The 26,757-nt window shown below is 43.6% G+C and overlaps 1 protein-coding gene across 1 annotated transcript in view; it reads left to right on the top strand.

Moving 5' to 3' along the window:
- LOC126101523 (proline-rich protein 36-like) overlaps positions 1-26,757 on the top strand; it is a 323,227-nt gene that overhangs the window by 269,040 nt on the left and 27,430 nt on the right. The window contains exon 6 of the mRNA XM_049912165.1: positions 12,037-12,166. Coding sequence (XP_049768122.1) covers positions 12,037-12,166 — 130 coding nt within the window. The remainder of the gene's footprint in view (positions 1-12,036; positions 12,167-26,757) is intronic.

Raw genomic sequence — 26,757 nt, 5'->3', positions numbered from 1 at the left:
TCATCAGATACCCTATCACCTGCTCCTCTTTCTGGGCTTGGCATACTTCCCACAAATGAAGACGATATTCTGTGAAGTGGATTTGCGGACACGCAGTAAAATCCTTAATTTTTGGCACTCCTCACTGAACGACACAAGTCAGTTGTCCAGAATCCCAAATACAGACAGCATTTTTCCAGTGTTCGTTGTAGTGTCTTTCTTAACCAACCCCAGAGTTGGGGTGTTACTGCAATCAGGAGTTGATCCATGCCTTTTCCACTCTTAGCACTGATTATTTTCTGGTCGCTGGAATTTTCTTCTCTGAAAAACTCTGTGTCGATAGTCCCCCAATGGAGTATCTAAACGGTGAATACGTTGATATGCTTTTGGTACTGGGTGCAACCAGTAACAGAGCTGCTGCTGCTGCTCATGCATACGATGCATGTACCCTCAAAGGAGGCATCCCAATGAGAATGTTTTTCATTGCCTAAAGCAACACCTTGAGGAAATCGGTAATCTTTGTCCGTATGTAATGGACAGAGGTAGTCCATGGATTAAACGTACTCCACAAACAGAGAACACAGTTCTTGAAACCATTCACCAGCCACCTCGACGAAGTACCCGTGATATTGCATCGCAGTTCCAGATATCTCAAAGATTGGTTGTTGAAGTGTTTCTCGCTGAAAAACTGCATGCATATCGTTATACATTAACGCCAGCGACCTGAAAACCACATTCGATGAGTACAGTTTTGTGACTGACTCTTGCACCAAGCAGAAGATAATGAACAGTTTGTAAATAACATGATATGGATTAACGAATCTAACTTCAATCACGAAGAGATTTTCAGTCTCCACAACAGGCACTACTGGTCGCAGCATAACCCACAAGTCACACGTGAATGTGGCTTTCAGGTATGCTTTGGGGTAAACGTGCGTTCCATGTTCCAGTTGACGTTCAGTGACAACTATGGTTTTAGCACCATGGCGTATCGCCACACTTTGGAATGAATGTGTGTAACTATTTGAAAGAGATGTTTCCAAAGAAATGGATTGGTCGTGGAGATCCAAAGTTCTGGCCTCTGCTTTCCACAGACCTTAATCCATTAAATTTTTATTTGTGGACACACTTAACGGAATAAGTATATAGTACACCATCCATGATCCAACGAGTGGCGACGTGTTTGCATATGCAGGGTAGTCACTTTGAATATCTTCTCTAAAGTGAATGTTGCTCGTACTTGTATGTACCGGCTCTGGGGGACACTATCCTGCATTTTAGAGACATGATGTGCCTTCTGGGCCTAATTTTTGACTCCAGGTTGTCATGGCTGCCACACCTACGCGACTTGAAAGCCTGAAGGCACTGAACATCCTCAAGTGCCTCAGGCACAGGTCGTGGGGAGCAGACAGGGCCCGTCTCCTCCAGTTCTATTGGGCTTTTGAGCGTTCACTGCTGGACTATGGGTGCACGGTGTATGGGTCAACGAGGCAGTCTTATTTGCAGATTCTTGACGCTGTCCACCATGCGGGGATTCGACTGGCCATGGGTGCTTATCGGACCAGTCCCGTACCCAGCCTCTGTGCTGAGGCCAGGGAACCACCACTTACCATCCAGCGGCAGCTCCTACTGGTGCGCCAGGCTTGTAAGTTTCTTGCACCTCCAACCTCGCCTGCTCACCATATTGTTGCTCATCCACCTCTGGACCGCCTTTCTTCCCACTGTCCCTGGGCTATGATGCTCTCTGGGATCCATGTGCAACGTGTGCTAGAGTCCCTCGGTGTGGTGGAGTCTGTACGACCTCAAATCCAGGGTTTTAACCGCCTGCTACCCTGGTTACTGGAGAGGACCAGAGTGATTTTAGATTTGGTGCAGTACAAAAGAGATTGCACTCCTGCCACCGTTTTTAATGCAACATTTTCTGCCATTTTATCTGAGCACGACGACTATGTAGCTGTTTTTATGGATGGGTCGAAACAAGGGGATTCTGTTGGTTGCTCTGTTGTTTTTCCGGATCATGTCCTCAAGGTTCGACTGCCTCAGACTTTTGATGCAGAATTGTCTGCGATCTTGCGGACACTGGAGCAGATGAGACGTTCTTCCTGCCCTAAATTTCTTGTCTGTTCCGATTCACTAAGTGCCCTTCACGTTTGTGTCCAGCAGATAAAATAGTCCTGACAATCCAGAACGCCCTCCTCGAACTACAGCGACTGGGGAAGGTGGTGGCTTTGTGCCGGGTTCCAGGGCACGCCGGCATTGCTGGGAACGAAAGGGCAGATCTCACAGCCAAGGAGGCGTGTCTCAATCCACAAGTATTTCAGTGTGCCATCCCCTGCACGCACTCACCTCGCTGTTGAGCTCAAGAGTCATGCGTCGGTCGGAGGATGAGTGGCTGGGAGTGACTGACAATAAGCTCCGTTTAGTCAAGCCCACAACGCGTGTGTGGTGTACTTCCTTCCAGCCCCGTAGATGGGACAAGGTTCTCCTCACTCGGCTTCGGATAGGCCACAGCCCTATGATGCATGGCTTCCTGCTCCGGCAAGAGGACCCTCCAATTTGTGGTGCTTGTGGCGTCCAGGTCACTGTGCGTCACGTTTTATTGGACTGAGTTTTATTTTTTGACCAGCGGACCGCGGCTGACTTGCAGGTGGATCTGCCATCTCTTCTGGAAACACTCGAACGAATGTGGTTAAAGTTTTAAGGTTGTGTGACTTGTCAAATGTTTTTACAAAGATTTGAGGATGAGGGTCTTAATTTGCTCACTGTGTGACAATCTCGCCCGCATTTTATGTAAGTGGCTAGCCAATGACAATTTCCTGTGGCATTCTTGATGCTACGTTTTCGTTTTCGTTACGTTTTACTTTCTTATATAGCATTTTCCTTCTTTTCCTGCTTTCTTTGCGTGTGTGCTTAGGTTTTGCTAAGTCTGTCCACATTCGTTTCTTTTATGTGTGTCAGGGAGCTGATGACCTCGACGTAGAGCGCCCGTAAGCCCCAACACACACACACACACACACACACACACACACACACACACAAGATAAACCTAGACATCAAACGAACAATTTGATGCTTTAACTAGAAAGAAAAAAGAAGTTTGGCGCGAACTCGACTCGAACATTGTAGAGTCTGCATATCCATTCCCCACGGCATTTTCTAGTCTTACTTTTCTTGTTTTATTGCCTTGCGTTCTGTTTTATCATTTTTTTATTTTTTAGTTTTTTTTTACAAAGGAACACTTCTAGAACTCGCCACATGCGGCGTCGATACTCAACGAGCGCTGCCGCCTACCAAGTTTATTACTTTTTTAATTTTTTTATTTTTTAAATTGAGGAGCACAGTCAGTATCAGGCAGGAGGAGGCAAGGACGGTAGGGATCAAATCCTGAGGCCTGGCCGTGATGTCTCCCCTCCTATCACCGAAGTGCGCTGTCACATATTTCTTACTTTTAAATCAATGACTACGAAGGAGCCATACGTCAGAAATTATAACGATAATGTGAACGAAAAAGGGCCATCTTGCCCGCTAGGATCACCTTATCGAAGCGGGCGGCCAGTAAGAGGCAGTCATGCGGATCGGTTTCCAGCACTCGCGTGCGAGGCCACAGTTCAGTCTGTGTTGGCCCGTGTCTACCGTCACACAACGGGGGCACGTGGAATCGTCAGTTATGTGAGTGGTACGGAGCCTGCGTCAGGTCGGAAATTTCTCGTTAGTGACCACAGACCTAGTCGACCACACCAAAGTGGACAGCAAGGGGCGTGGATGGCTCGCCTGCATCCAGTCGACCTTGGAGTGTCGTCAGACAATGTCGTTAGGCGGATTCCAGTGTTGGAGAACTCTAAAATAAATCTTTGCTGTCGGATTCCGAGTCTCCAGTATAGCTCCCAACATATAGCTGTGTTCCACAAAAAAAGTTCTAGTATGCGATAGCGAGGGCGATAAATGTCCAACAGGTACCGGGGGCACAGTGTGTGTGGGGCCACCTCCGCTATCAGGATGCCAGGAACACGATTGGTGAAAGCCAGAGTCACCGCATTGAGCGAAGGTACAGCGCCAGTCCTCTGTGAGTGAGTCCAACACCTCCTTTGTGGAAGTATAAAGTGTCCGAACACTGCCTGTATCCCGGAAGCCACCGTGTCTGTCATCGATAATACGTGGGTGTAATGTTTAAGTTGAGAAGCCATTGACGTATTGAGCTCGTTGCAGAATGTCCTACGATCTAAATTTGTCGAGGCGAGCCTGTGTGCGGAGTCGTTGTAAGACGTTACGATACGTAAAGGCCGCCGTACGTCGTATTTGTCGATATCCCTAAACATCTGACCACTGGCATCTTTGTCAGGTCTCACTCACAAGGAAACCTCCCCATCGCACCCCCCCCCCCCCTCAGATTTAGTTATAATTTGGCACAGTGGATAGGCCTTGAAAAACTGAACACATATCAATCGAGAAAACAGGAAGAAGTTGTGTGGAACTATGAAAAAATAAGCAAAATATACAAACTGAGTAGTTCATGGGCAGCATAGGCAACATCAAGGATGACTTGGCCACAGGAGCGCCGTGGTCCCGTGGTTAGCGTGAGCAGCTGCGGAACGAGAGGTTCAAGTCTTCCCTCGAGTGAAAAGTTTAAATTTTTATTTTCAGACAATTATCAGAGTTCAGGCACTCACATATAATCAATTTCGCTCTCCAAAATCCAAGGACATGTTCAGATTTGCTTGGACATATGCAGGATTTGACGGTCTGCACACGGAAAAATTTGAAAACATTAAAAACATATGTTTTGACAGAGCACAGAGAAAACTGTGCGACTGTGAAACTGTTGCATTCATTTGTTGCAGTTTATGTGACACACTCTTATGTTTTCATCACTTTTTTGTGAGTGATTATCACATCCACAAAAAAACCTAAATCGGGCAAAGTAGAAGAATCTTTTTACTCATTCGCCAAGTGTGCAAGTTAGGTGGGTCGACAACATATTCCTGTCATGTGACGCACATGCCGTCACCAGTGTCGTATAGAATATATCAGACATGTTTTCCTGGATCAAATATTTTCGGTTCCCATTGGAGAGGCACGTCCTTTCGTCTACTAATCGCACGATTTTGCGGTGCGGTCGCAAAACACAGACAGTAAACTTATTACAGTGAACAGAGACGTCAATGAACGAACGGACAGATCATAACTTTGCAAAAAAGTTAGTATACTTCTCGCTCGAGGGGAGACTTGAACCAAGGACCTCTAGCTCCGCAGCTGCTCACGCTAACCACGGGACCACGGCGATGCTGTGCCTATATCATCCTTGATGTTGCTTATGTTCCCATGAACTGCTCAGTTTGTATATTTTGCTTATTTTTTCATAGTTCTACACAACTTCTTCCTGTTTTCTCGATTGATCTGTGTTCAGTTTTTCAAGGCCTATCCAGTGCCAAATTATAACTAAATCTGAGGGGGGTGCGATGGGGAGGTTCCCTTGTCAGCTAATGGGACACCTCCGACAGACTGCAGAGTCCGTGGCGCCTGTTCTTGGTCACACGACGCGCAGTTACAACGTTGCCAGAGTCTCGTTTTTGAAATCGCATTTCTATTAAACCTACTGGTGGGACAAGGTTCTGCTCGATACACTTTTTAATTGGGATGAGGAATCGCATGCTGATCGCCAAGTGTGGCATTTTTTCTTCAACCTTTATAATCTTAAAACTGATATTCTTTAAAAAAGACTTTGTTAAATTTCTTTGATTGTGCTGAATTTCGTGAATGTTGGCAAGCTTGAGCTTCCAAACTGTAGCGACAATCAACGACATTAATTTACATTGCTTTCTCCACCTCCTACAGTATGATTCAATCACTGTCAGAAGTATGTTCTTAATCCGTTAGCCTTCGGTAGAAAATTAGTTTCAAGTTAAATATGTTTCAGAGTGAAGAAGGTCCATCAAAAACTCGTCTGTGAAAAAAGTTTGAATTTCAAAGCAAACATTACCAAGAAATGGGAAGACACGTTTCCGTGGATTAAGCCAGGACCAGATGAGAGCTGATCGCTTTGTACTTTGTGTAGAAAGCATTTTACTATTTCACACAGTGAACAAACTGACCTGAGGCAAAATGTACAATAAGGTGGATACGATTAAGGAACAGTATAATTCTAAAAATTCAAATAAACTATCGGGCTATTTTATTAATTTAAACAGTTAAGAAGAGAACGATAAAAGCGCCACAATGAAATATAATCTAAGTTGTTCAAGTCTGGACTCCGAACGCAAACTTGTGTACCATGTTTTTAGTATATCAGTTGCTGAGAAATGAAAGCCCTAACTTACTTAAGGCTAATTGTTCTAATCATGTCACACAGAACATAGTAAGTTTTCAGTTGACAGACTAGATACCGATGTTGGAAATGTCGTCTTAAAAATATAAAATTACTTCACTGTCTAAGCCAGAAAACGAGAACAAATACAATCATTCTTTGAATTTATGAATTTGGAATGGATTAAGATTTTGAGGCATGTTCCAACTACATGGCTCTCATTAACACTAGCCGTTTCTTGACTGTTTTAGAACTCGAAAGCAATTAAAGGTTACTTCCATAGTATTCTTGACTACCCAAAATTACTAAGATTTCCAGGAAATGCAACCTAGAGCCGAGGAAACAGTGTTACTGGAATCTACTTAAATTTCTTTAAGTACAATTGTAAGTCAGTTGGAAATGACAGCTAGAACACTAAGGACTTCACCACAAATGAGACTTTTCAATACCAAAATGTAGAGTAATACGGAAGACAATTTTTTTGGTAGCAAATAAAAAGAACTCCTAAATGGATAGCCTATGCCCATTGCAGAAAAAGGCAACTGGAAGACCTTAACGGTTTTTATGTCAATATGCTCCAGTATCTGCAAGAAAGGTTTGATTTGACAGGCAACAGCCCTTATGCATCCCTTGCAGCATTTGCTTTACAGGAAAGAACTGACTTCAAATAATTCGAAAATACTGTAAAGTCTTCCAGTTAAATGTAGATATTTGCATAGGTCACCAATATGAGGAGTTAAAGCAGTTATCGACGCTACTTTAGCACGAGTGTGAACAAAGACGGTGATTATGATGCAAACTCGCTTAAATTCTTTTTTTCAGAACCTGAGCAAAGTGCATGAAATAATTCCAAAGTACTTGGACTTTTGTTCAGTATCTCTGGCTCCAATGTCTTTGTGGAGTGAATTTTTTTCATTCATGAAGAACAAGTGGTGTGACCCAAGAAACAGAGGTTCAGAGGATTTAATCAAATCCGAACTCCAGATGACAGTGAGCTGTGAAAGCATGCCCTGTTCACAATATTTTAAAATTTGTAAAAAGTGTTATTCAGTTATTAAAAAAGAGCCGAAAGTTCAGAGAAATACAATTAGAATCAATCTCAGTCTGACTGACTAGCCCTTAGAAATGTTAAATATGAATCTTTTGCGTTCTTTAGATGTGTGTTTCTGTAGTATAAATACAGGATGATTCAAAAAGAATACCACAACTTTAGGAATTTAAAACTCTGCAACGACAAAAGGCAGAGCTAAGCACTATCTGTCGGCGAATTAAGGGAGCTATAAAGTTTCATTTAGTTGTACATTTGTTCGCTTGAGGCGCTGTTGACTAGGCGTCAGTGTCAGTTGATGCTAAGATGGCGACCGCTCAACAGAAAGCTTTTTGTGTTATTGAGTACGGCAGAAGTGAATCGACGACAGTTGTTCAGCGTGCATTTCGAACGAAGTATGGTGTTAAACCTCCTGATAGGTGGTGTATTAAACGTTGGTATAAACATTTTACAGAGAATGGGTGTTTGTGCAAAGGGAAAAGTTCTGGACGGCCGAGAACGAGTGATGAAAATGTAGCACGCATCCAGCAAGCATTTGTTCGCAGCCCAGGAAAATCGACTCGCAGAGCTAGCAGAGCGCTGCAAATTCCACAATCAACTGTGTGGAGAGTCCTACGAAAGAAGTTAGTTATGAAACCTGAACATCAACTACCCGAGGCGATGGATCGGCCGCCAGGCAGCCCGTGACAGAGCACTTCATCACTGGCCTCCAAGAAACCCTGATCTTAACCCCTGCGATTTTTTCTTATGGGGGTATGTTAAGGATATGGTGTTTCAGCCACCTCTCCCAGTCACCATTGATGATTTGAAACGAGAAATAACAGCAGCTATCCAAACTGTTACGCCTGATATGCTACAGAGAGTGTGGAACGAGTTGGAGTATCAGGTTGATATTGCTCGAGTGTCTGGAGGGGGCCATACTGAACATCTCTGAACTTGTTTTTGAGTGAAAAAAAACCTTTTTAAATACTCTTTGTAATGATGTATAACAGAAGGTTATATTATGTTTCTTTCATTAAATACACATTTTTAAAGTTGTGGTATTCTTTTTGAATCACCCTGTATTTTGTGCACTCTATTAAATAAGTGGAAGAGCTATGTAATTTTTTGTGTAATATATGTGTATTTTAGTTTTGAAAATATTATTATAAACAAATAACAAATCGTCATTCCTTTTATTTTTACTTTCCAATTTCTGGCAACTCTAGTAGGAGCAACCAAATCAAAACTGTGGATGATATCTGGTACATGCACTTCTGAGCAGAAACATTCGATCGTTTTGCCATTGTTAAGTTGATAATGATGACTGCACTCTGTTATAACCTGTCGTCAATGCTGTTGTCATTCCGACACTTGCTTATTATTGAGTTCCAATAAGTAGCGTTTAGTTCAGATTTCCGCCCATGTTTGTGAATAGGCGTTTTCTTAATTAGTGAACTTTGTTTTTGGATCTGCATTCAGAAACGCTCACTGACGTGGGAATCAAAGAAATCAAATGACGATAAAAAAGCCTTCTCAAGACGAATTCAGTGCGATACACACAATCTGCAAGGATGATATTTGTCTTTGCTTTCGCGTGGAAGCCCTTGAAACTTTTTACTTTTGCAATGGACTTCCATTTTCACCTGTTTTTTTCCTCCGTTATTTGTATTTCCCTCAGGTCAGCTGTAACTTCTTTGATCCACATCTTTGATGTTTTTGTGTTTCTTTCAAAAAAGTCACAGATTCTGCTTGTTATCCCTTTTTCTTCTATCCTTCTCAGGTATCCATAGAATACAAGTCTTCTCTTCCCTATTGTTTCAAATATTGGTTCTGTCCTTTTATAAACTTGTTTATTATTACTTAATTTCCATTTCCCATTGTAATATTCTTGATTTTTTTCCTTTCTTTGTTTTCTGTTTCACATAATCGTTTAGTTGAACTTAACGACATAGATTTCTTGTTATCCACATATTCTTTGTTAATTGAAAAGCCATTTCCATTTTCCTTGATCTTGTTAAGTTAGATTCCTTGTCCAAATCATTTGTCTGTATTATTTCTCCTAAACATTTAAATTTTGTCGCCTTTACTATTCTTTAACAATCAGTTTACATGTATTTCGATGCCTTCTTTGTATCTGTCATACACTCAGGTTTTTCAAAACGTATTCATAGGCCTGCCTTTGAAGGTCTTATTTTAGGAGATTTATCTGAACTGTTGCATCTTCTATACATTCAACTGAGATGACAATATCGTCTGCCAAGCAATCAATACTCAGATTATCCCATTTTCTCTTAATATTGATTTTTTAAATCCCTACTTCTTGTATTGTTTCCCTCTGTTCTGTAGTTATTTTTTCTAGAACACAGCTGAACAGCATTGTGAAGACTCTATCTTGTTGTCTTACACCAGTTCTGATCTCAAAATCCTTGGAGATTTTAACTGAAACTTTAATTTTGAATTTTGTTTTTGTTAGTGTGTCTTTTATGATTCCCACTGATTTGTTGTCAACTCCAAACCCTTGTAAGGTGTTGGATAATGTTTCCCAGTCAGTTGAACGATATGCTTTTTTGAAGTCTAAAAATGATATGTAATTGCATTTGGGTCTTATTCTTCCATACCTAATTATAAATTTCAGATTTAAAACTTGTCCCACACAGGATAATCCTCCTTTAAACCCTCCTTGGTATTCTCCTAACTGTCGATCCAGTTTTCTATCCACCTTATTTTGTAATGCTTTTGAAATCTTTTTTTAAATCACTCGAAGGAGGAAAACTGTTGTATAGTTTTTCTGGCGTCAGTTTTATTCTCTTTTCTGTGGGCTGGGTGAATTGACGCTGTTTTACAATCTTGTGGTCTACCTTATTGTTCGCTGACTGTTTCAAAGACTCTATGTAGCTTTTTGACTGACCGAACACCTGCAGTTTTCCATATTTCAGCATTTACTAAATCTTCTCCAGGGGCATTACTATTCATGGAATCTTTAATGATGTTATGGATTTCAGACATGCCGGAGTGTTCTCAGTTTGTGTTTTGTTCTAGATATTTTGCTCTTGGTTCCTCACTACTTAACAACTTTTTGAAAGTAATGTAACATATCTTTTTCTGAAAAAGATTAGTTTTATTCAGGACTGCAATAAACAATATTTTCCCCCAGTATTTTCGCTACAAAATCCCATTTTTCAATATAATATTCCATTCAAAGCGATGGCCTTACGCCATCTTACTGGAAGGGACTAAGTGCCCGCACAGTACCACTCTACTGGTCGACACTGGAGCCAACGCTTTGCTGCATCGATAACCTGCCCATCATTCGATTACTGCTTTCCACAGAGTGCATCCTTCATTGGCCGTCATTGGAAGTCAGAAGGTGCGAGATCCAGACTGTAGGGCGGATGAGGTAAAACAGTCCAATGAAGTTTCATGTGCCGGCCGCGGTGGTCTAGCGGTTCTAGGCGCTCAGTCCGGAACCGCGCGACTGCTACGGTCGCAGGTTCGAATCCTGCCTCGGGCATGGATGTGTGTGATGTCCTTAGGTTAGTTAGGTTTAAGTAGTTCTAAGTTCTAGGGGACTGATGACCACAGGTGTTAAGTCCCATAGTGCTCAGAGCCATTTGAACCATTTTTTTGAATTTTCATGAGCTCCTCTCAGGTCTGAAGATTTGTGTGAGGCCTTGTGTTGTCACGAAGAAGAGGTTGGTTTGCATTTCTGTGGCGACGAACTCGCTGACGTGAGGGTAGCACAGCAGTATGCAGCCGGCCGGCACGTGGGGGATCAGACAGGTTTCCACGACCTTGTCGCTATCATGAGAGACACCTTGCCTAACGACTCGGCATATTTTTGTTCACTCAGATCTCTGCGGACATTCTGTAAGCGCCGATGAATACCTGCGTTGCTCTGATTTTCTTCCAAGCTCTCTGCTTGGAAAGAATCTCCGTTACAGACGCCATTTTCAAGGTTCCATATAGCGCAGCCACCTATCGGAACTTCGTGGAACTACAGGGGCTGAAGCAGGAACGTTCCACAATGTCCCACAACCAGTTCCGCATTTTTGCATTTGGAATTGGCTAGAAAAAAAATGTTTTGCATTACTTATTGAAAGCCCATCGCAGATTGCTATTATTTCACAGTTTTATTGGTAATTTAAGGTTTATTTTCCGTCTTTTCCCGCGTCCGGCCATCCTGATTTAGGTTTTCCGTGATTTCCCTAAAACGCTCAAGCAAATGCTGGGATGGTTCCTTTGAAAGGCCACGGCTGACTTCCTTCTCCGTCCTTCCCTAATTCGACAAGACCAATGATCTCACTGTCTGCCGGCTGCTGTAGCCAAGTGGTTCTAGGCGCTTCAGTCCGGAACCTCGCTGCTGCTACGGTCACAGGTTCGAATCCTGCCTCGGGCATGGATGTGTACGATGTCCTTAGGTTAGTTAGGTTTAAGTAGTTTTAAGTCTAGGGGACTGATGACCTCAGATGTTAAGTCCCATAGTGCTTAGAGCCATTTGAACTATTTTTGAACCTAGCTGTCTGGTCTCCTCCCCCAAAACAACCCAACTCTTGTCTTCATTTTTTAAGCCCAAGTTGCGAGGTTCGTAAAGAGATAGATTTGAGGCTACGGAATGAGGACGGTGTGTAATGACCTCTGCCGCTTCGCCCCTGTGAGTGCTGCAGTGACACTTAGCCCGTAAGGAGTTGGGAGAGACTGTGCCAGTGTGGCGGTGTGCTGCCCGCAGTGGTACGTGGCGTGCGTGCTGAGCCTGCCCAGCGTGTCACTCTGCTTCGTGGCGCTGGGGGCGCTGCGCTGCGTCGCCAGCCTCACGCTCAACCTGGTGCTGCCCCACATCTGCCGCCTGCTCGCCGTCGGTACGTAAAAACAACTCTGCCGCGCTACCTCTGCCTCTACACCTCTACCTGTCTGCCCGCCACCGCCGCGGCTCCGCCTGCGAGCACCTCAGCTATTTAGCTTACGCAATTGTCACTATTTACCTTGTACGTGGTGTGTGCGAAAAGTAACGACTGATTTTTTTGTCTACCAAAGTTTTTATTATTTTTTTTTCGAACTACAGTATCCTCTTCAAAACAGCCTCCTTCGGCAACTACAAACAGTCTTGGCAGCAACGCTGAAAGGCTTCAGCTGATAGAGCCTTTAACATGTCACTCACATTCTTTTGAATGTTCTTCAGAGCCCTGAAATGATGCCATTTTAAGGCATTTTTCAATTTCGGGAAAAGAAAGAGACACAAGGAATCACATAAGCAATACAGGGGGGCTGTGGAAGAACAGTAATGCCTTTTGAGGCTAAAAATTCCATGATGGAAGTGGCCATATGACATGGGGCGTTGTCATGGTGCAGCAACAACTATCTGCAATGTCTAGCCTCACAAGATTCCCCCTTTTCCTGAGCTTTTAAAGGAGACCTCTGTAAAACACTTGGCTGACAGTGTGTCCAGAAGGAATAAACACTCTATGCACGAAGCCCCTACTGTCAAACAAGCTAATCAGTCTTGCTTTGATCTTTGATTTGCTAATTCTAGCTATTTTTGGTCGTGGAGATGTCTCAGTGTGTCTTTTCTCATTTTACCTCTTTGTCTCAATCCGAATCCATCACCTGTGACCACAAGACTGAACTATTTCCCGTCATAGGTAATACTCTCAAGAACCTCAACATTGAGTGTCCTTCTGCTCATTTATGAGGTTTCTCGGTGCCATTTTGGGTTGGGCTGGGTTGTTGTGGTGGATCAGACAGCAAGATCATCGGTCTCATCGGATTAGGGAAGGACAGGGAAGGAAGTCGGCCGTGCCCTTTCAAAGGAACCATCCCGGCATTAGCCTCATGAGATTTAAGGAAATCACAGAAAACCCAAATCAGGATGGCCAGACGCGGGATTGAACCGTCGTCCTCCCGAATGCGAGTCCAGTGTGCTAACCACTGTGCCGCCTCGCTCGTTACCATTTTGGCACAAACCTTTGCATTAATCTTCCATGAAAATTTGATGTACTGAGAAAATGCTTAACAGGTCACACACATCGTTATTGTTAAACGTCGGTCTGATCTAAAAAGACCACGGGCACATTCGACGTTTTTTTCGCTTTTTGAAGCTGAAGGTCATCTTGACCGAGTTTCATCTTTAATGTGTTCTCAGCCTTCCAAAAATAATTTGTGCCAGCGAAGAACCTGTGCTCTTGATAAGGAGTGTTCCCCATAGCCCTGTTTCAGTTTTTCAAAGGTCACGCTCACGCGTTCCCCAAGTTTAACACAAAACTTGATGGCATAACGTTGCTCTAAATTCCGCTGTTCCATTTTCGTTTAACACACAACAAAAATACAACTTCACTGATGGTGCTCTCAAAAATCACGTGGTGGCTGTACAGTGCTGAAACTCGGACTGAGCATCTGGGAGGGATGAACACACCGGTCTACACAAGTAGAACAACGCAGTGTTGCCACATCGCTCGCAGTGTTGCCAGTCACATTACTTTTCTCACACACTTTGTATACCTAACCTTATCCAAAAAAAAAGTGAAAAACTAATGAAATTTATTCCTTCAACAGAGCTGACTTTTCATTGCCAAAAAAGGTTATTTAATGAAAACTGATTCCTCATTTTATGTTCTTATTTATACACAGGAAAGGTTCTTCCACTTTCCAGATATTGTAAAATCACATTTTGCTCTCAGATGTCTGGACTTGCTCACGAAAGAATAGTGAATGGATAATACCATAGTCAAATGGTTCAAATGGCTCTGAGCACTATGGGACTTAACATCTATGGTCATCCGTCCCCTAGAACTTAGAACAACTTATACCTAACTAACCTAAGGACTTCACGCAACACCCAGTCATCACGAGGCAGAGAAAATCCCTGACCCCGCCAGGAATCGAACCCGGGAACTCGGGCGTGGGAAGCGAGAACGCTACCGCATGACCACGAGCTGCGGACAATACCATAGTCGGTATGGAACATTTTCAATGTACCAAGAAAAGGAAGCAAACTAAAAAATAGGAATACCAAAACGCAAAGAATAAGAAGAAACAAAATCAAGAGATCCACTACTAAAACTAGTGAGCGTGACGAAAATAAGCTAACTTCCCATGTTACCAGTCGACGTCACCGTTTCCATCTAACCCGTCCTCTCCAGCACCACCATCACCACCACCACCACCACTACCACCAGCCGACCCTCATCAACGTCAACGTCAAATCCTCGTTCTTCTCGAGAAACCTTGATGTCGACGTCCCGTTCCGTTGATGGGCTGTGTAAATGCTCCTGTTTGAATGGCATTACGGAATGTTTGACCAGTTCCGTCATGTGAGAATCGAACCTTTGTAGACGTAACCGTAACAACAACAAAATTGATAGATGTGCTCACGGTTCTCTACTGCAAACACACTCCTCTGCGTACTGCCCGAATAAGGAAAACTCTTGTTCCTTAGCTGACAGCAGAATGTCAAACGATGAACAGAGAGGTAGCTGCTCACGAACGTTTCAAGACAAATCCGTTGCCTGGCGCCACGAAGAATACTGTGAAACAAGACAAATCAATCCGGTCACAATGCTAAAATCAGGCAGCCACATTCTATTATGTGCAGCAATGAGAGCCGCACGGACGTGTGAAACATTTGAGTACCTTGGATGCCGGAAAGACAAAATCAGAAAAAGCTTTTCAGGTTTCCAGTGATGAACTAAACGATTTTTTTTGTTACTGGACCAGTCAGCCCTCATGCTGCAAACAAGTATTGCCTGGAAGAACCCTCAGATTACATATATAATCCTGACTCTTTCCATCTAAAATACACTACCAGTAAAACAAATACATCAAAAAAATCCATAATGACAGTCTCTTTTTTTGCGATAGGCAACAACGGTATGACCAGGACTATCTTCATGAATATTACAGACAGCTTAGCATCAGTCTTAACTTTTTCTGTCGTGAAGGGAAAAGAAACATTGTCTGACATACTCCCAAGAAGGAGCTCACAAACCACCTTCTCATTCTCAATATTCAAAATGACAGTCACAATCGCATTATTTATTTTGTCGCCAACCGGTTTCATCCCTCGATGGAGTCATCTTCAGGACAACTAGTTACCAACCGTGCACAGGCAGGGTGACGACTCCAGCGAGCGACCAAATGGTGTCAATAACTCTGAAGATGTCCCCATCGAGGGTCGAAACCAGTTGGCGACAAAATAAATAATGCGATTGTGACTGTCATTTTGAATAATTGACTATAAGCAAACCAATCGCTGTTATCTCCACACAACTATGCTGTCTAAAAAGAAAATAAAAAAACACCTCAATACTACCCAATTAGCATACCATCCACTATATCCAAAGCTCTGAGGTGTACTGTTCAACTCACTGAGCACATGTTCAACTTGCGTGGCAAACGTCTGTCCAGTCGTCATAAACACCAGAGCATAAAAGAGGATGAATTAAAGTTACTTATCATCTGATACACCAGTCAGCCAGAACAGTATGACCACCGAGCTACTATTGATATAAACCCGTCCAGGCAATAGCAGCGTGACCTGGGGAGGAATGACAGCTACTCAATACACACATGGTGCATGTAGTATCAGTGAGTGTGCATGTGTAGAGTGAGGAAAGTGCGTGATCTAGCTGAGTTTTACCGAGGGCAGATTGTGATGGTGCAGGGGCACGATACGAGCATTTCGGATGTTCGAGGTGTGCTGCGGTGAATGTCTTTAACATGTGGCGTAACCAAGGTGAAACCACATCCAGACATCGTGAGGTTGGGAGGCCACTCCTCATTACTAGTATAGTACATTGTAGGCTGGGCGGACTGGTAAAGTAGGACAGGAAGCGAACTGTGGCATAGCTGACATCAGACGTCAATGCTGGGGAGAGCACAAGTGTGTCGGAACACACAGCGCACTGAAAACCCCTAATGACGGGCCTCTCCAGCCGACGACCTATGCATGAGCCAACATTAACATCACGACATTGGCATCTACGACGGAAATGGGCACGTGACCATCAGCATTGGACGTTTGCGCAGCGGCAGAGCACTGCATGCTCTGATGAATCCCAATACCTTCTCCATCGTGTCGATGGGAGGGAACGAACCTGCGATCTTCCAGGGGAGCAGCTTCTTGATATCTGTACTCTGTGACAGAGACAAGTATGCAGCGCTTCCTTTATCCTCTGGGGAACATTCACGTGAGCATCCATGGATCCATTGGAGCTCATGCAAGACACCATGGCGGCCAAGAAGAATCATACATTGGTTGCAGACCACGTGCATCCCTTCATGGCGATAATGTTTCCCGATGGCAGTGGCATTTTTCAACAAGATAATGCATCATGTCACAGGGGCAGGAGTGTGGTGCAGTAGTTCGATGAACACAGTAGCGAGTTCCAGTTGGTATACTGGTCCCCAATTCGCCAGATCTGAACTCGATGGAATAGTAATTGAACCTGTTGTCAAAGCTCAATGCTCCCCTCCCGGAATTCTCGGGAATTAGGTTACTTGTGTGTGCAGATATGATGCCAACTCTCTCCAGCGACATTCCAAGGCCTCACTGCTTCCATGTCACAATGCGTGTCAAAAGTGGACATACCAGCTATTAGGTAAGTTATCACAGTGTTCTGGGCCGGCCGAAGTGGCCGTGCAGTTAAAGGCGCTGCAGTCTGGAACCGCAAGACCGCTACGGTCGCAGGTTCGAATCCTGCCTCGGGCATGGATGTTTGTGATGTCCTTAGGTTAGTTAGGTTTAACTAGTTCTAAGTTCTAGGGGACTAATGACCTCAGCAGTTGAGTCCCATAGTGCTCAGAGCCATTTGTTCTGGCTGATCAGTGTGTATGCCGTAAACAACTATGAGGCCACAGTATTCTTACTACTTCATCGCTCCTCAGTCCACATAGTACCTCTCAGCAGAGATTTAGTACCTGCCGTCTCATAATAATTACAACACGAAACCTCACATATATAGCACCTACCTGTGTCCATCTACCACTAAATTCCTTTCCTGTTGCTGCCTTCCGCCCCTGGAATGGGCTACGCTTTATTCTGCATAATCCAATGCCCTGCTATATTTAACAAAACGCTCAAACACCTTCTTTCGTCAGCCTCATAACTTTTCCCAAAAAATTAAAAGCTCTGCGTGAGGTAGTAAAACAAATGACTGCGTGTTCACCCAGTTAAACTTGTTTCTCTTTTGGTTTATCGAAAAATCTCAGCCCCACTTTTCATTACCTGTCCCCTGTCACATTTCTGTTTTACTCCCTGTCCCAACCTCCTCTTTCGTTCATTCCTGCCAGTTCCCTCAGTTGATCCACTTGCATGTAATCTTTCATTGTTTTTCGCTTTATATAAACGAATATAAAACTTTCTTATTATAGCTACAGGTATCATAATAACTGCTATGTGAAATATCTAGAATGCCTGATTAGTTAAAGAAATAGGCTGAGGGTCCTAAGCTTGACAAGATAAATAAGTCAGTATGTAACTAAATAACGTCAGTGGTATCAAAAGAGAGTGGTTTCAGCACTGATTGTAATTTTGGAAACAAGCAAACGTCACCTAGAAAGAAGTCTGAGAAATATGTTGGCTTTGGGAAATGATGTCCACTAATTTTTGGCAAAAAACTGATGAATTGAAATATCCGGGTGACCACCCATGCCGCCATGCGCTGTTGCCATTTTTCGGGGTGCGCTCAGCCTCCTGATGCCAACTGAGGAGCGACTCGACCGAATAGTAGCGGCTTCGGTCAAGAATACCATCATAACGACAAGGAGAGCGGTGTGCTGACCCCATCCTCCATGGAGGATGACACGGCGGTCGGATGGTCCCAGTAGGCCACTCGCGGCGTGAAGATGGAGTGCTATGACTTATGTTATCATCATCATGATTTTTTTTACCATTTTCTTGCACAATGTTTTCAAACTGCTTGCTTAATAATGACAAATTCTGTTTTTATACACTCCTGGAAATTGAAATAAGAACACCGTGAATTCATTGTCCCAGGAAGGGGAAACTTTATTGACACATTCCTGGGGTCAGATACATCACATCATCACACTGACAGAACCACAGGCACATAGACACAGGCAACAGAGCATGCACAATGTCGGCACTAGTACAGTGTATATCCACCTTTCGCAGCAATGCAGGCTGCTATTCTCCCATGGGACGATCGTAGAGATGCTGGATGTAGTCCTGTGGAACGGCTTGCCATGCCATTTCCACCTGGCGCCTCAGTTGGACCAGCGTTCGTGCTGGACGTGCAGACCGCGTGAGACGACGCTTCATCCAGTCCCAAACATGCTCAATGGGGGACAGATCCGGAGATCTTGCTGGCCAGGGTAGTTGACTTACACCTTCTAGAGCACGTTGGGTGGCACGGGATACATGCGGACGTGCATTGTCCTGTTGGAACAGCAAGTTCCCTTGCCGGTCTAGGAATGGTAGAACGATGGGTTCGATGACGGTTTGGATGTACCGTGCACTATTCAGTGTCCCCTCGACGATCACCAGTGGTGTACGGCCAGTGTAGGAGATCGCTCCCCACACCATGATGCCGGGTGTTGGCCCTGTGTGCCTCGGTCGTATGCAGTCCTGATTGTGGCGCTCACCTGCACGGCGCCAAACACGCATACGACCATCATTGGCACCAAGGCAGAAGCGACTCTCGTCGCTGAAGACGACACGTCTCCATTCGTCCCTCCATTCACGCCTGTCGCGACACCACTGGAGGCGGGCTGCACGATGTTGGGGCGTGAGCGGAAGACGGCCTAACGGTGTGCGGGACCGTAGCCCAGCTTCATGGAGACGGTTGCGAATGGTCCTCGCCGATACCCCAGGAGCAACAGTGTCCCTAATTCGCTGGGAAGTCGCGGTGCGGTCCCCTACAGCACTGCGTAGGATCCTACGGTCTTGGCGTGCATCCGTGCGTCGCTGCGGTCCGGTCCCAGGTCGACGGGCACGTGCACCTTCCGCCAACCACTGGCGACAACATCGATGTACTGTGGAGACCTCACGCCCCACGTGTTGAGCAATTCGGCGGTACGTCCACCCGGCCTCCCGCATGCCCACTATACGCCCTCGCTCAAAGTCCGTCAACTGCACATACGGTTCACGTCCACGCTGTCGCGGCATGCTACCAGTGTTAACGACTGTGATGGAGCTCCGTATGCCACGGCAAACTGGCTGACACTGACGGCGGCGGTGCACAAATGCTGCGCAGCTAGCGCCATTCGACGGCCAACACCGCGGTTCCTGGTATGTCCGCTGTGCCGTGCGTGTGATCATTGCTTGTACAGCCCTCTCGCAGTGTCCGGAGCAAGTATGGTGGGTCTGACACACCGGTGTCAATGTGTTCTTTTTTCCATTTCCAGGAGTGTAGGTATGAGTGTGTTACATGCTTTAATCACATAGGTAGGTTGGAGAACTTGAAATTTAGATACTTTCCAAATTAGTGAAATTTGATGGAAAAAAGCTGGATTTATGGTCAAGCGAGAGCAGAGCTGTTAATAAAAAATTGAAGAGGGGTAATACAGTATTAGGTGAACAAGAAATTACGAATGCGAGTGAACCACTGTGGACAGCTTTCAAGGGGAGGGTCTGAAAGGTGGACAACCGATTTTAATCAAGTTTCTCATAGACATTCTATATGGAAAATAAAGAGGTATGTGTTTCCGCTTTTTGCTGTACACTCCCTAGTTTTTGAAGAAATAGAGGTCAAAGTTGATGACGAAAAATCGTATTTTCAATGCTATACATCGAAACATCGTCTAAAAACTTTTTTTAAAATATAATATAGAGTCAAATTTAACAACGTCTGAGTTATTAACGTTTTGTGTTTACATGCTGTATCTAGGGTACCAGTCATTCTGTGCATGGAGTAGAGCGTGGCAAGAGGTCGAGCGGCAGTCCAGCTTTAGCAGCCGAGCGGAGCAGACGTGCGGCATGTGTCCACTAGCAGCGCAAGTACAAAAATGGCTCTGAGCACTATGGGACTTAACATCTGTGGTCATCAGTCCCCTAGAACGTAGAACTACTTAAACCTAACTAACCTAAGGACATCACACACATCCATGCCCGGGGCAGGATTCGAACCTGCGACCGTAGCAGTCGCGCGGATCCGGACTGAGCGCCTAGAACCGCTAGACCACCGCGGCCGGCAGCGCGAGGACGCTCGCCTTGTTTACTTGTTCCGGTCGACACTAACGTGACGCCATAGCGCGACAACGTCATAGCGAGTCAGTAAAGGAAATCAACACTGAAATTCTCTTTTAGAAGCGACTTTCCCAGGCCAAAAACACTCGATGTCGTGAGTTTTGTAAAGGAAGAGACCAAGATCCCGGCTGCCGACATCGTCAGCGTCTACTTTTCGATCGCGATTTGTACAGTCTACATGAAACTTATTACCGACACTATAACTGACAAGGGCCTCCTAGATGTGAAGGAAGGGTTCCGCCTCTGCCACATAGACGGAAATGCAGGCAACGTCAAGGTTCACCACGGTGGATTCGGATTGCAGATTATACGCATATTTGAACTACCCATAGAACTCTCAGCAGCAGTTGTAGCAGCGCCTCGCCCCTACAACAAGGTACAAGAGCATGTCGCAGAAAAGTGTATCAAATTTAAGACCTATCCATTCCTCAACGGAGTATGTCGAGTGTACATTGAACTCCAACAACACTTACCATCATGGCTGCTGAGCCATAATTATACAAGGTCAAAAAAATCTGCGGACTCGAACTTCACAGTGCAATTACTCAGACACTAGCAATACCAAAATGTCTTTCACAAAATTACGGCCGGCCGCGGTGGCCGAGCGGTTCTAGGCGCTTCAGTCAGGAACCGCGCGACTGCTACGGTCTCAGGTTCGAATCCTGCCTTGGGTATGGAATTCTGTGATGTCCTTAGGTTAGTTAGGGTTAAGTAGTTCTAAGTTATAGGGGACTGATGACCTCAGATGTTAAGTCCCATAGTGCTCAGAACCATTTGAAGCCTTTGAACAAAATTTCGTCCTGTGCGTATTTTGAGCAGTAAGCAGACATTAAAGATTGGTAATCTGGCAACACTGTAATGAAGTGTACGGGAATTGCATCTTTCAGCATATAGCAGATGTGCTGTGCAGTTGATACGTTTTGGGTTAGCATGCAGGAGGTCGAGGGTTCAATGCTGGGTGAGGCTTTGCTAAAAGTGGTCTGCATGGCACGGTATCTGGCGTCTTAATCGTCATACAGTGATTGCAGCAGGTCTTCTATAAAACAATTGCATTTACATACTATGAACACAGAAACGAAAATACAATCGTTTTCACTGCTCAGTTTTTAAAGAAACCTTTTACACATCATGGACGCGAATTGTTTTGCACCTCTGCATCTACTAGATTCCAAACCTTTTTTGTTTTAACCCTCCCCCAATGATCCAATCGATTAAAGCAAACTATTATTCTTGCCATGTTCAGGTCCATTACATTTCATTAGGATCTTAATCACCAGTGGAGCTGGCAAAGTGCTTTGCAAATAATTTCGATGGGAACACTGGGGGAGGGTACAATGGAAACGATTGTAATTCCATTTCTGTGTTTATAGTATAGTATGGCCACCACGTAAGTCACTAGGGGCCGTGAGGGGGGGGCTGGGGGGAGGGGGGTGGAGGGGGCTCATCGGCATTAGTGGAGGTATCGTATCCTGTAGTGGAAGTTGTGTGATCTGACGCTGGAGGCGCTTGGAATGTAGTTGACCTTCCTTGTAGCATCTGGAACACCTTTTAGGCTTGTCATAATATACAGGGTGAAGAAAAATTCACACATTTGGGCTTCAAAGCCAAATTTCTCACATACGAGCAATACAAAAATGCCTCTCACAAAATTTCATCCTGCGCTTATTTCGGGCAGTAAGGGGCTGTTAAAGATTGGCAATCTGGCAACAGTGTAATCACTTGTACAGTAACTGGATCTGTCAGAATATAGCAGATGTGCTGTGCAGTAGGTGCAGTTGATAGCATTTTGGTTAATATGCAGGAGATCGAGGTTTCGATTATGGATCGAGGCTCTTCCCCCCCCCCCCTGCCCCCTCCCCTCCCTCCCCCCCCCCCCCCCCCCCAGCTAAGAACACCATTCATTGCCGATACAATTATATTGTACACTACTGCATTTATAGCTTATTTATGCATGCATACATGAATTATCTTGTTGAGGCAACAATACATACTGACATAGTTACTACACTTACAGAATCATCCACAAAACTATACTGGCAACATTTTCATATAGATATTCTAAATATAATGTGAGCAACAGCTGGCTTAGGAAATACTTGCAGGTCAGATTATCTTAGGATTACAGCTCTGACATTCAAATATTCTTGGACAAATAACTGTGAGCTGTTAGTATGAAGCACCTATGAATAGGCTACTACATATATGAAGGGACTCTTATTATAACATATGGCCTATCAAGTGTAACAAGAACATACTTAACAAAAAAGATAGGCAGGACATTTTCATATTTCAGTTTCATAAGCACTGTAAAACCACAATTATTTAAGACAACTAGCTTTAGGGCAGCTGCTTTGGATTATCAGAGGAACCAACATACAGAAGTACTTATTTAGAAAATCAGGTACAGAGGTGTGCCCCCTGGAGTTTTTTATGTGGTGCTTTGCATATCTTGGTGGCATCTTGGTGTTTTTGAATTTGATCAAGCTCTGTCACTGCCACCTTTAGGCATCTGTGTGAAACTGGCATCGTCATTAAACCCTCGAAGTGCATATTCAGGGTCACTGAATTAGAGTTTCCTAGGCATTTTATTATCCCTGACAAATCAAAGCCACTCCACAAAGAAGTTCAGGTGATCATGAATCAAACACAGAAATGATCTCTGTTCTTTCAGACATGTTTGAAAGAAAAGATACCACTCATAGATACAAAGATGCACACCTGCAAGCTTGTTAAATGCAAGCCAATTCATACTAGTCTTATATGAGTGCTATTTAGAAAGTAAGACGTTTTAAAATAAACAATTGACAATAAGGAAAAACCATGTTTTACTATATACATTTTAAAGGTACGTTCTTAAGATATTTTCTACATTATAAAAATGTGGCAAAAGTTTTTCAGTGCTGTCTCTGTATAAATCTGCCATCTGCAGTTGCAACCATTGGTTGATACCGGCAAGCAGTTCGGCGTCAGCATCAAAGCTTTGCGCAACAAGCCATGTCTTGATTGCTGGGTAGAGGCAGTAGTTGCACAGCACTAAATCCAGGCTGTATGGTAGATTATCAAAAGCCTCCCATTCAAAACGCTATATGAGCTCTCAGGTATGACTGACCATGTGTGGACATGCGTTGTGAAAAAACAAAACTTTTGCATTACATTTTCCCCGACACTTGTTTTGCATCACTCGCCTTAACTTTGTTAGTGTTTGGAAATACCTCTCTGAGTTAATTTTTGTGCCATGTTCAAGTAAATCAACAAGAATCACTCCCTTAGGGTCCCAAAACACAGTAGCCATGATCTTTCTTGCTGATGCATTTGCACACACTTCCTTCTTTTCCTTGAGAGAATTTGTGTGTCCCCATTCCTTAAACTGCCTTTCTGTTTCACAACTGACATGCTTCACTAAAGTCTGCTTCCCAGTTGCAATATGATTGATAACTTTGTTTCCATTTTTCTCATAATCTTTCAGAAGGATAGTGCTGCAGTCAGTCTCTGGTTTTTGTGGTCTTGTGTTATGGTTTTGGGAACCCACCTAGCACAAATTTTGTGGTAAGCAATCTTCTTTGCCACAATTTCATGCACCAAACTCTGTGAAATTTGGGGAAAATGTAAAAGTTCTGTAATTGTGAAATGATGATTTACATGGATTTTGTCACTGATTTTCATCAGTCACAAGGCTAGGCCTACCACTGAGGCCCCTGTCATGAACACTGGTACAGCCATTTTTAAAATCAATGCACCACTGCCTCACTTGGCTTTTATTCATTATTCCTTTCTGTATACAGTTAATTAAAAAGGTTGCAATAAATTTGAATTGGTTTGCAGTTTTTGCCAACAGAAACCTAATCAGAGAATGCACCTCACAATTTGTGGGATTTTCTATTGCAGCGCACACTTTAACCTGTCAGAGAAAGCAAAGTAGCAGAGGCACAGATGAACACACAACCACCTCTGGATGTGCACTGACTGTAGGAACATTATCGCACCAAAGTGGTGGGTTTAGGCCCAGCCACCACCAAGATAGACCAAAATGTCTGTTACTTTCTGGATAGCCCTCCTATTACTAATATCTCGAGCACTGTCATATGATATCGGATAATGCAAGAATGAAAACGGAGTAGCCTGGCAGAGTGATGTGTGGCACTGCCCCCTGCTGGCAAGGCTGAAATCAACAGGCCCAACCATTACACATGCGGTGATGTACATCATCTAGTGACCTCAAATATTAAACATTTGTCATCCCCTTTTGATTTATTTCCCATCATCTGTGGACCCATATATCCTATATTAAATTACTTGTTTCATCATCATGTATGTCACTTCACAGTTTTTTTAATGTTAGTACAAATCACCCTGTATTTGCAGATGTAGCTGGAGTTTTATATTCTGGTGCGAAAGTCTATAACAGGAAATTGAAAACCCCAAACATTTAAACACAAAGTAAAAGCTTTTCTATTCCTGAATCTATATATTCAGAGCATTTTATGAGGTATGTTTTTAATTTTCGTGCCTTTGTTAGGCAGGAGCTTGTCAATTATCTTCCTACCGGAGTATGTAACTCCATCATGACCGCTAGACGAGGAGGCAAAATCTACGTGAATATTATTTTTGTCTTTTGTGAACTGACTATATAGATCACAATTCACCTGAAACTAATTTTTTAGTGACAATGAAAACTATTAAGGAGTAAATATATTGGAAAGTGAGTATAAAAAATTCTGTGAAATGTACAGTTGTATGCTTTCCATAATATTATTATTGCTCACTTCTGCTGAAGAAACGCTTTATTTGCTCTAGATGAATGCTCCAGAAGATAATTCCATGAAACAACAAAGAGTGGAAATATGCCAAACAAGCCCACTGTCTTATCTTTTGGTCAACACAGTGAGAAATGTTTCTAATGGCATACCATACTGAACTGAGCTTCTTGGTTAGTTTAGCCATGTGTTGACTCCATTTTAACTCAGCAGGGAGGACCCAAGGGTTTTTACATACTTGTAATGTCACTAACCTGTGTTTTCTGCATCTCAGTAACTGCTCTTCTAGTATCAGGAGTCTTACTATAATGCAGTGTAGAGACTAGTCTGAAATGATGAATGCAATGCTGTTGTAGTTAGCTTGGCACTTTTCCACATTTACTGACACATGTAATATTATGATAATCAGCTTATATATCATATTGTGTATAATATATTACATTATACAGGGCTATTACAAATGATTGAAGTGATTTCATAAATTTACTGTAGCTCCATTCATTGACATATGGTCACGACACACTACAGATACATAGAGAAACTCATTAAGTTTTGTTTGACTGAAGCCGCACTTCAGGTTTCTACCGCCAGAGCACTCGAGCGCGCAGTGAGACAAAATGGCGACAGGAGCCGAGGAAGCGTATGTCGTGCTTGAAATGCACTCACATCAGTCAGTCATAACAGTGCAACGACACTTCAGGACGAAGTTCAACAAAGGTCCACCAACTGCTAACTTCATTCGGCGATGGTATGTGCAGTTTAAAGCTTCTGGATGCCTCTTTAACGGGAAATCTACGGGTCGGTCTGCAGCGAGCGAAGAAATGGTTGAACGCGTGCGGGCAAGTTTCACGCATAGTGATGTGAAAGATTCAGTCTTTAAAGCTCCTCTACCAAGAAACATGCCAGAACTGCGAGCTCGCATCAACAATGCTTTCGAACTCATTGATGGGGACATGCTGCACCGAGTGTGAGAGGAACTTGATTATCGGCTTGATGTCTGCCGAATCACTAAAGGGGCACATATCGAACATTTGTGAATGCCTAAAAAAACTTTTTGAGTTTTTGTATGTGTGTGCAAAGCATTGTGAAAATATCTCAAATAATAAAGTTATTGTAGACCTGTGAAATCGCTTCAATCATTTGTAATAACCTGGTATTTCATATAGCATATTCATCACAGTTTAGCACATACATTCCATTTTGAAGTATTTGTCAGTGATGTCATATTTCCACTACACTTTCTGTATATACTACACGCAATTAGATTAATTTGCATATTCATGGCACATAGAAGTCATTCAGAAAGAAGTTGACAAAATAAATGCTAATCAGGGACTGACTTTCTCAAAGAAGTTCACAAAAATAATACATACAGATGAAACTTCCTGGCAGATTAAAACTGTGTGCCGGACCGAGACTCGAACTCGGGACCTTTGCCTTTCGCGGGCAAGTGCTCTACCAACTGAGCTACCCAAGCGTGACTCACGACCCATCC

Source organism: Schistocerca cancellata, chromosome 9 (genome assembly GCF_023864275.1).
Source record: "Schistocerca cancellata isolate TAMUIC-IGC-003103 chromosome 9, iqSchCanc2.1, whole genome shotgun sequence".
Classification (NCBI taxonomy): Eukaryota; Metazoa; Arthropoda; class Insecta; order Orthoptera; family Acrididae; genus Schistocerca; species Schistocerca cancellata.
The sequence above is the reverse complement of the archived record's forward strand: the minus strand, read 5'-3'. Positions and strand labels throughout refer to the sequence as shown.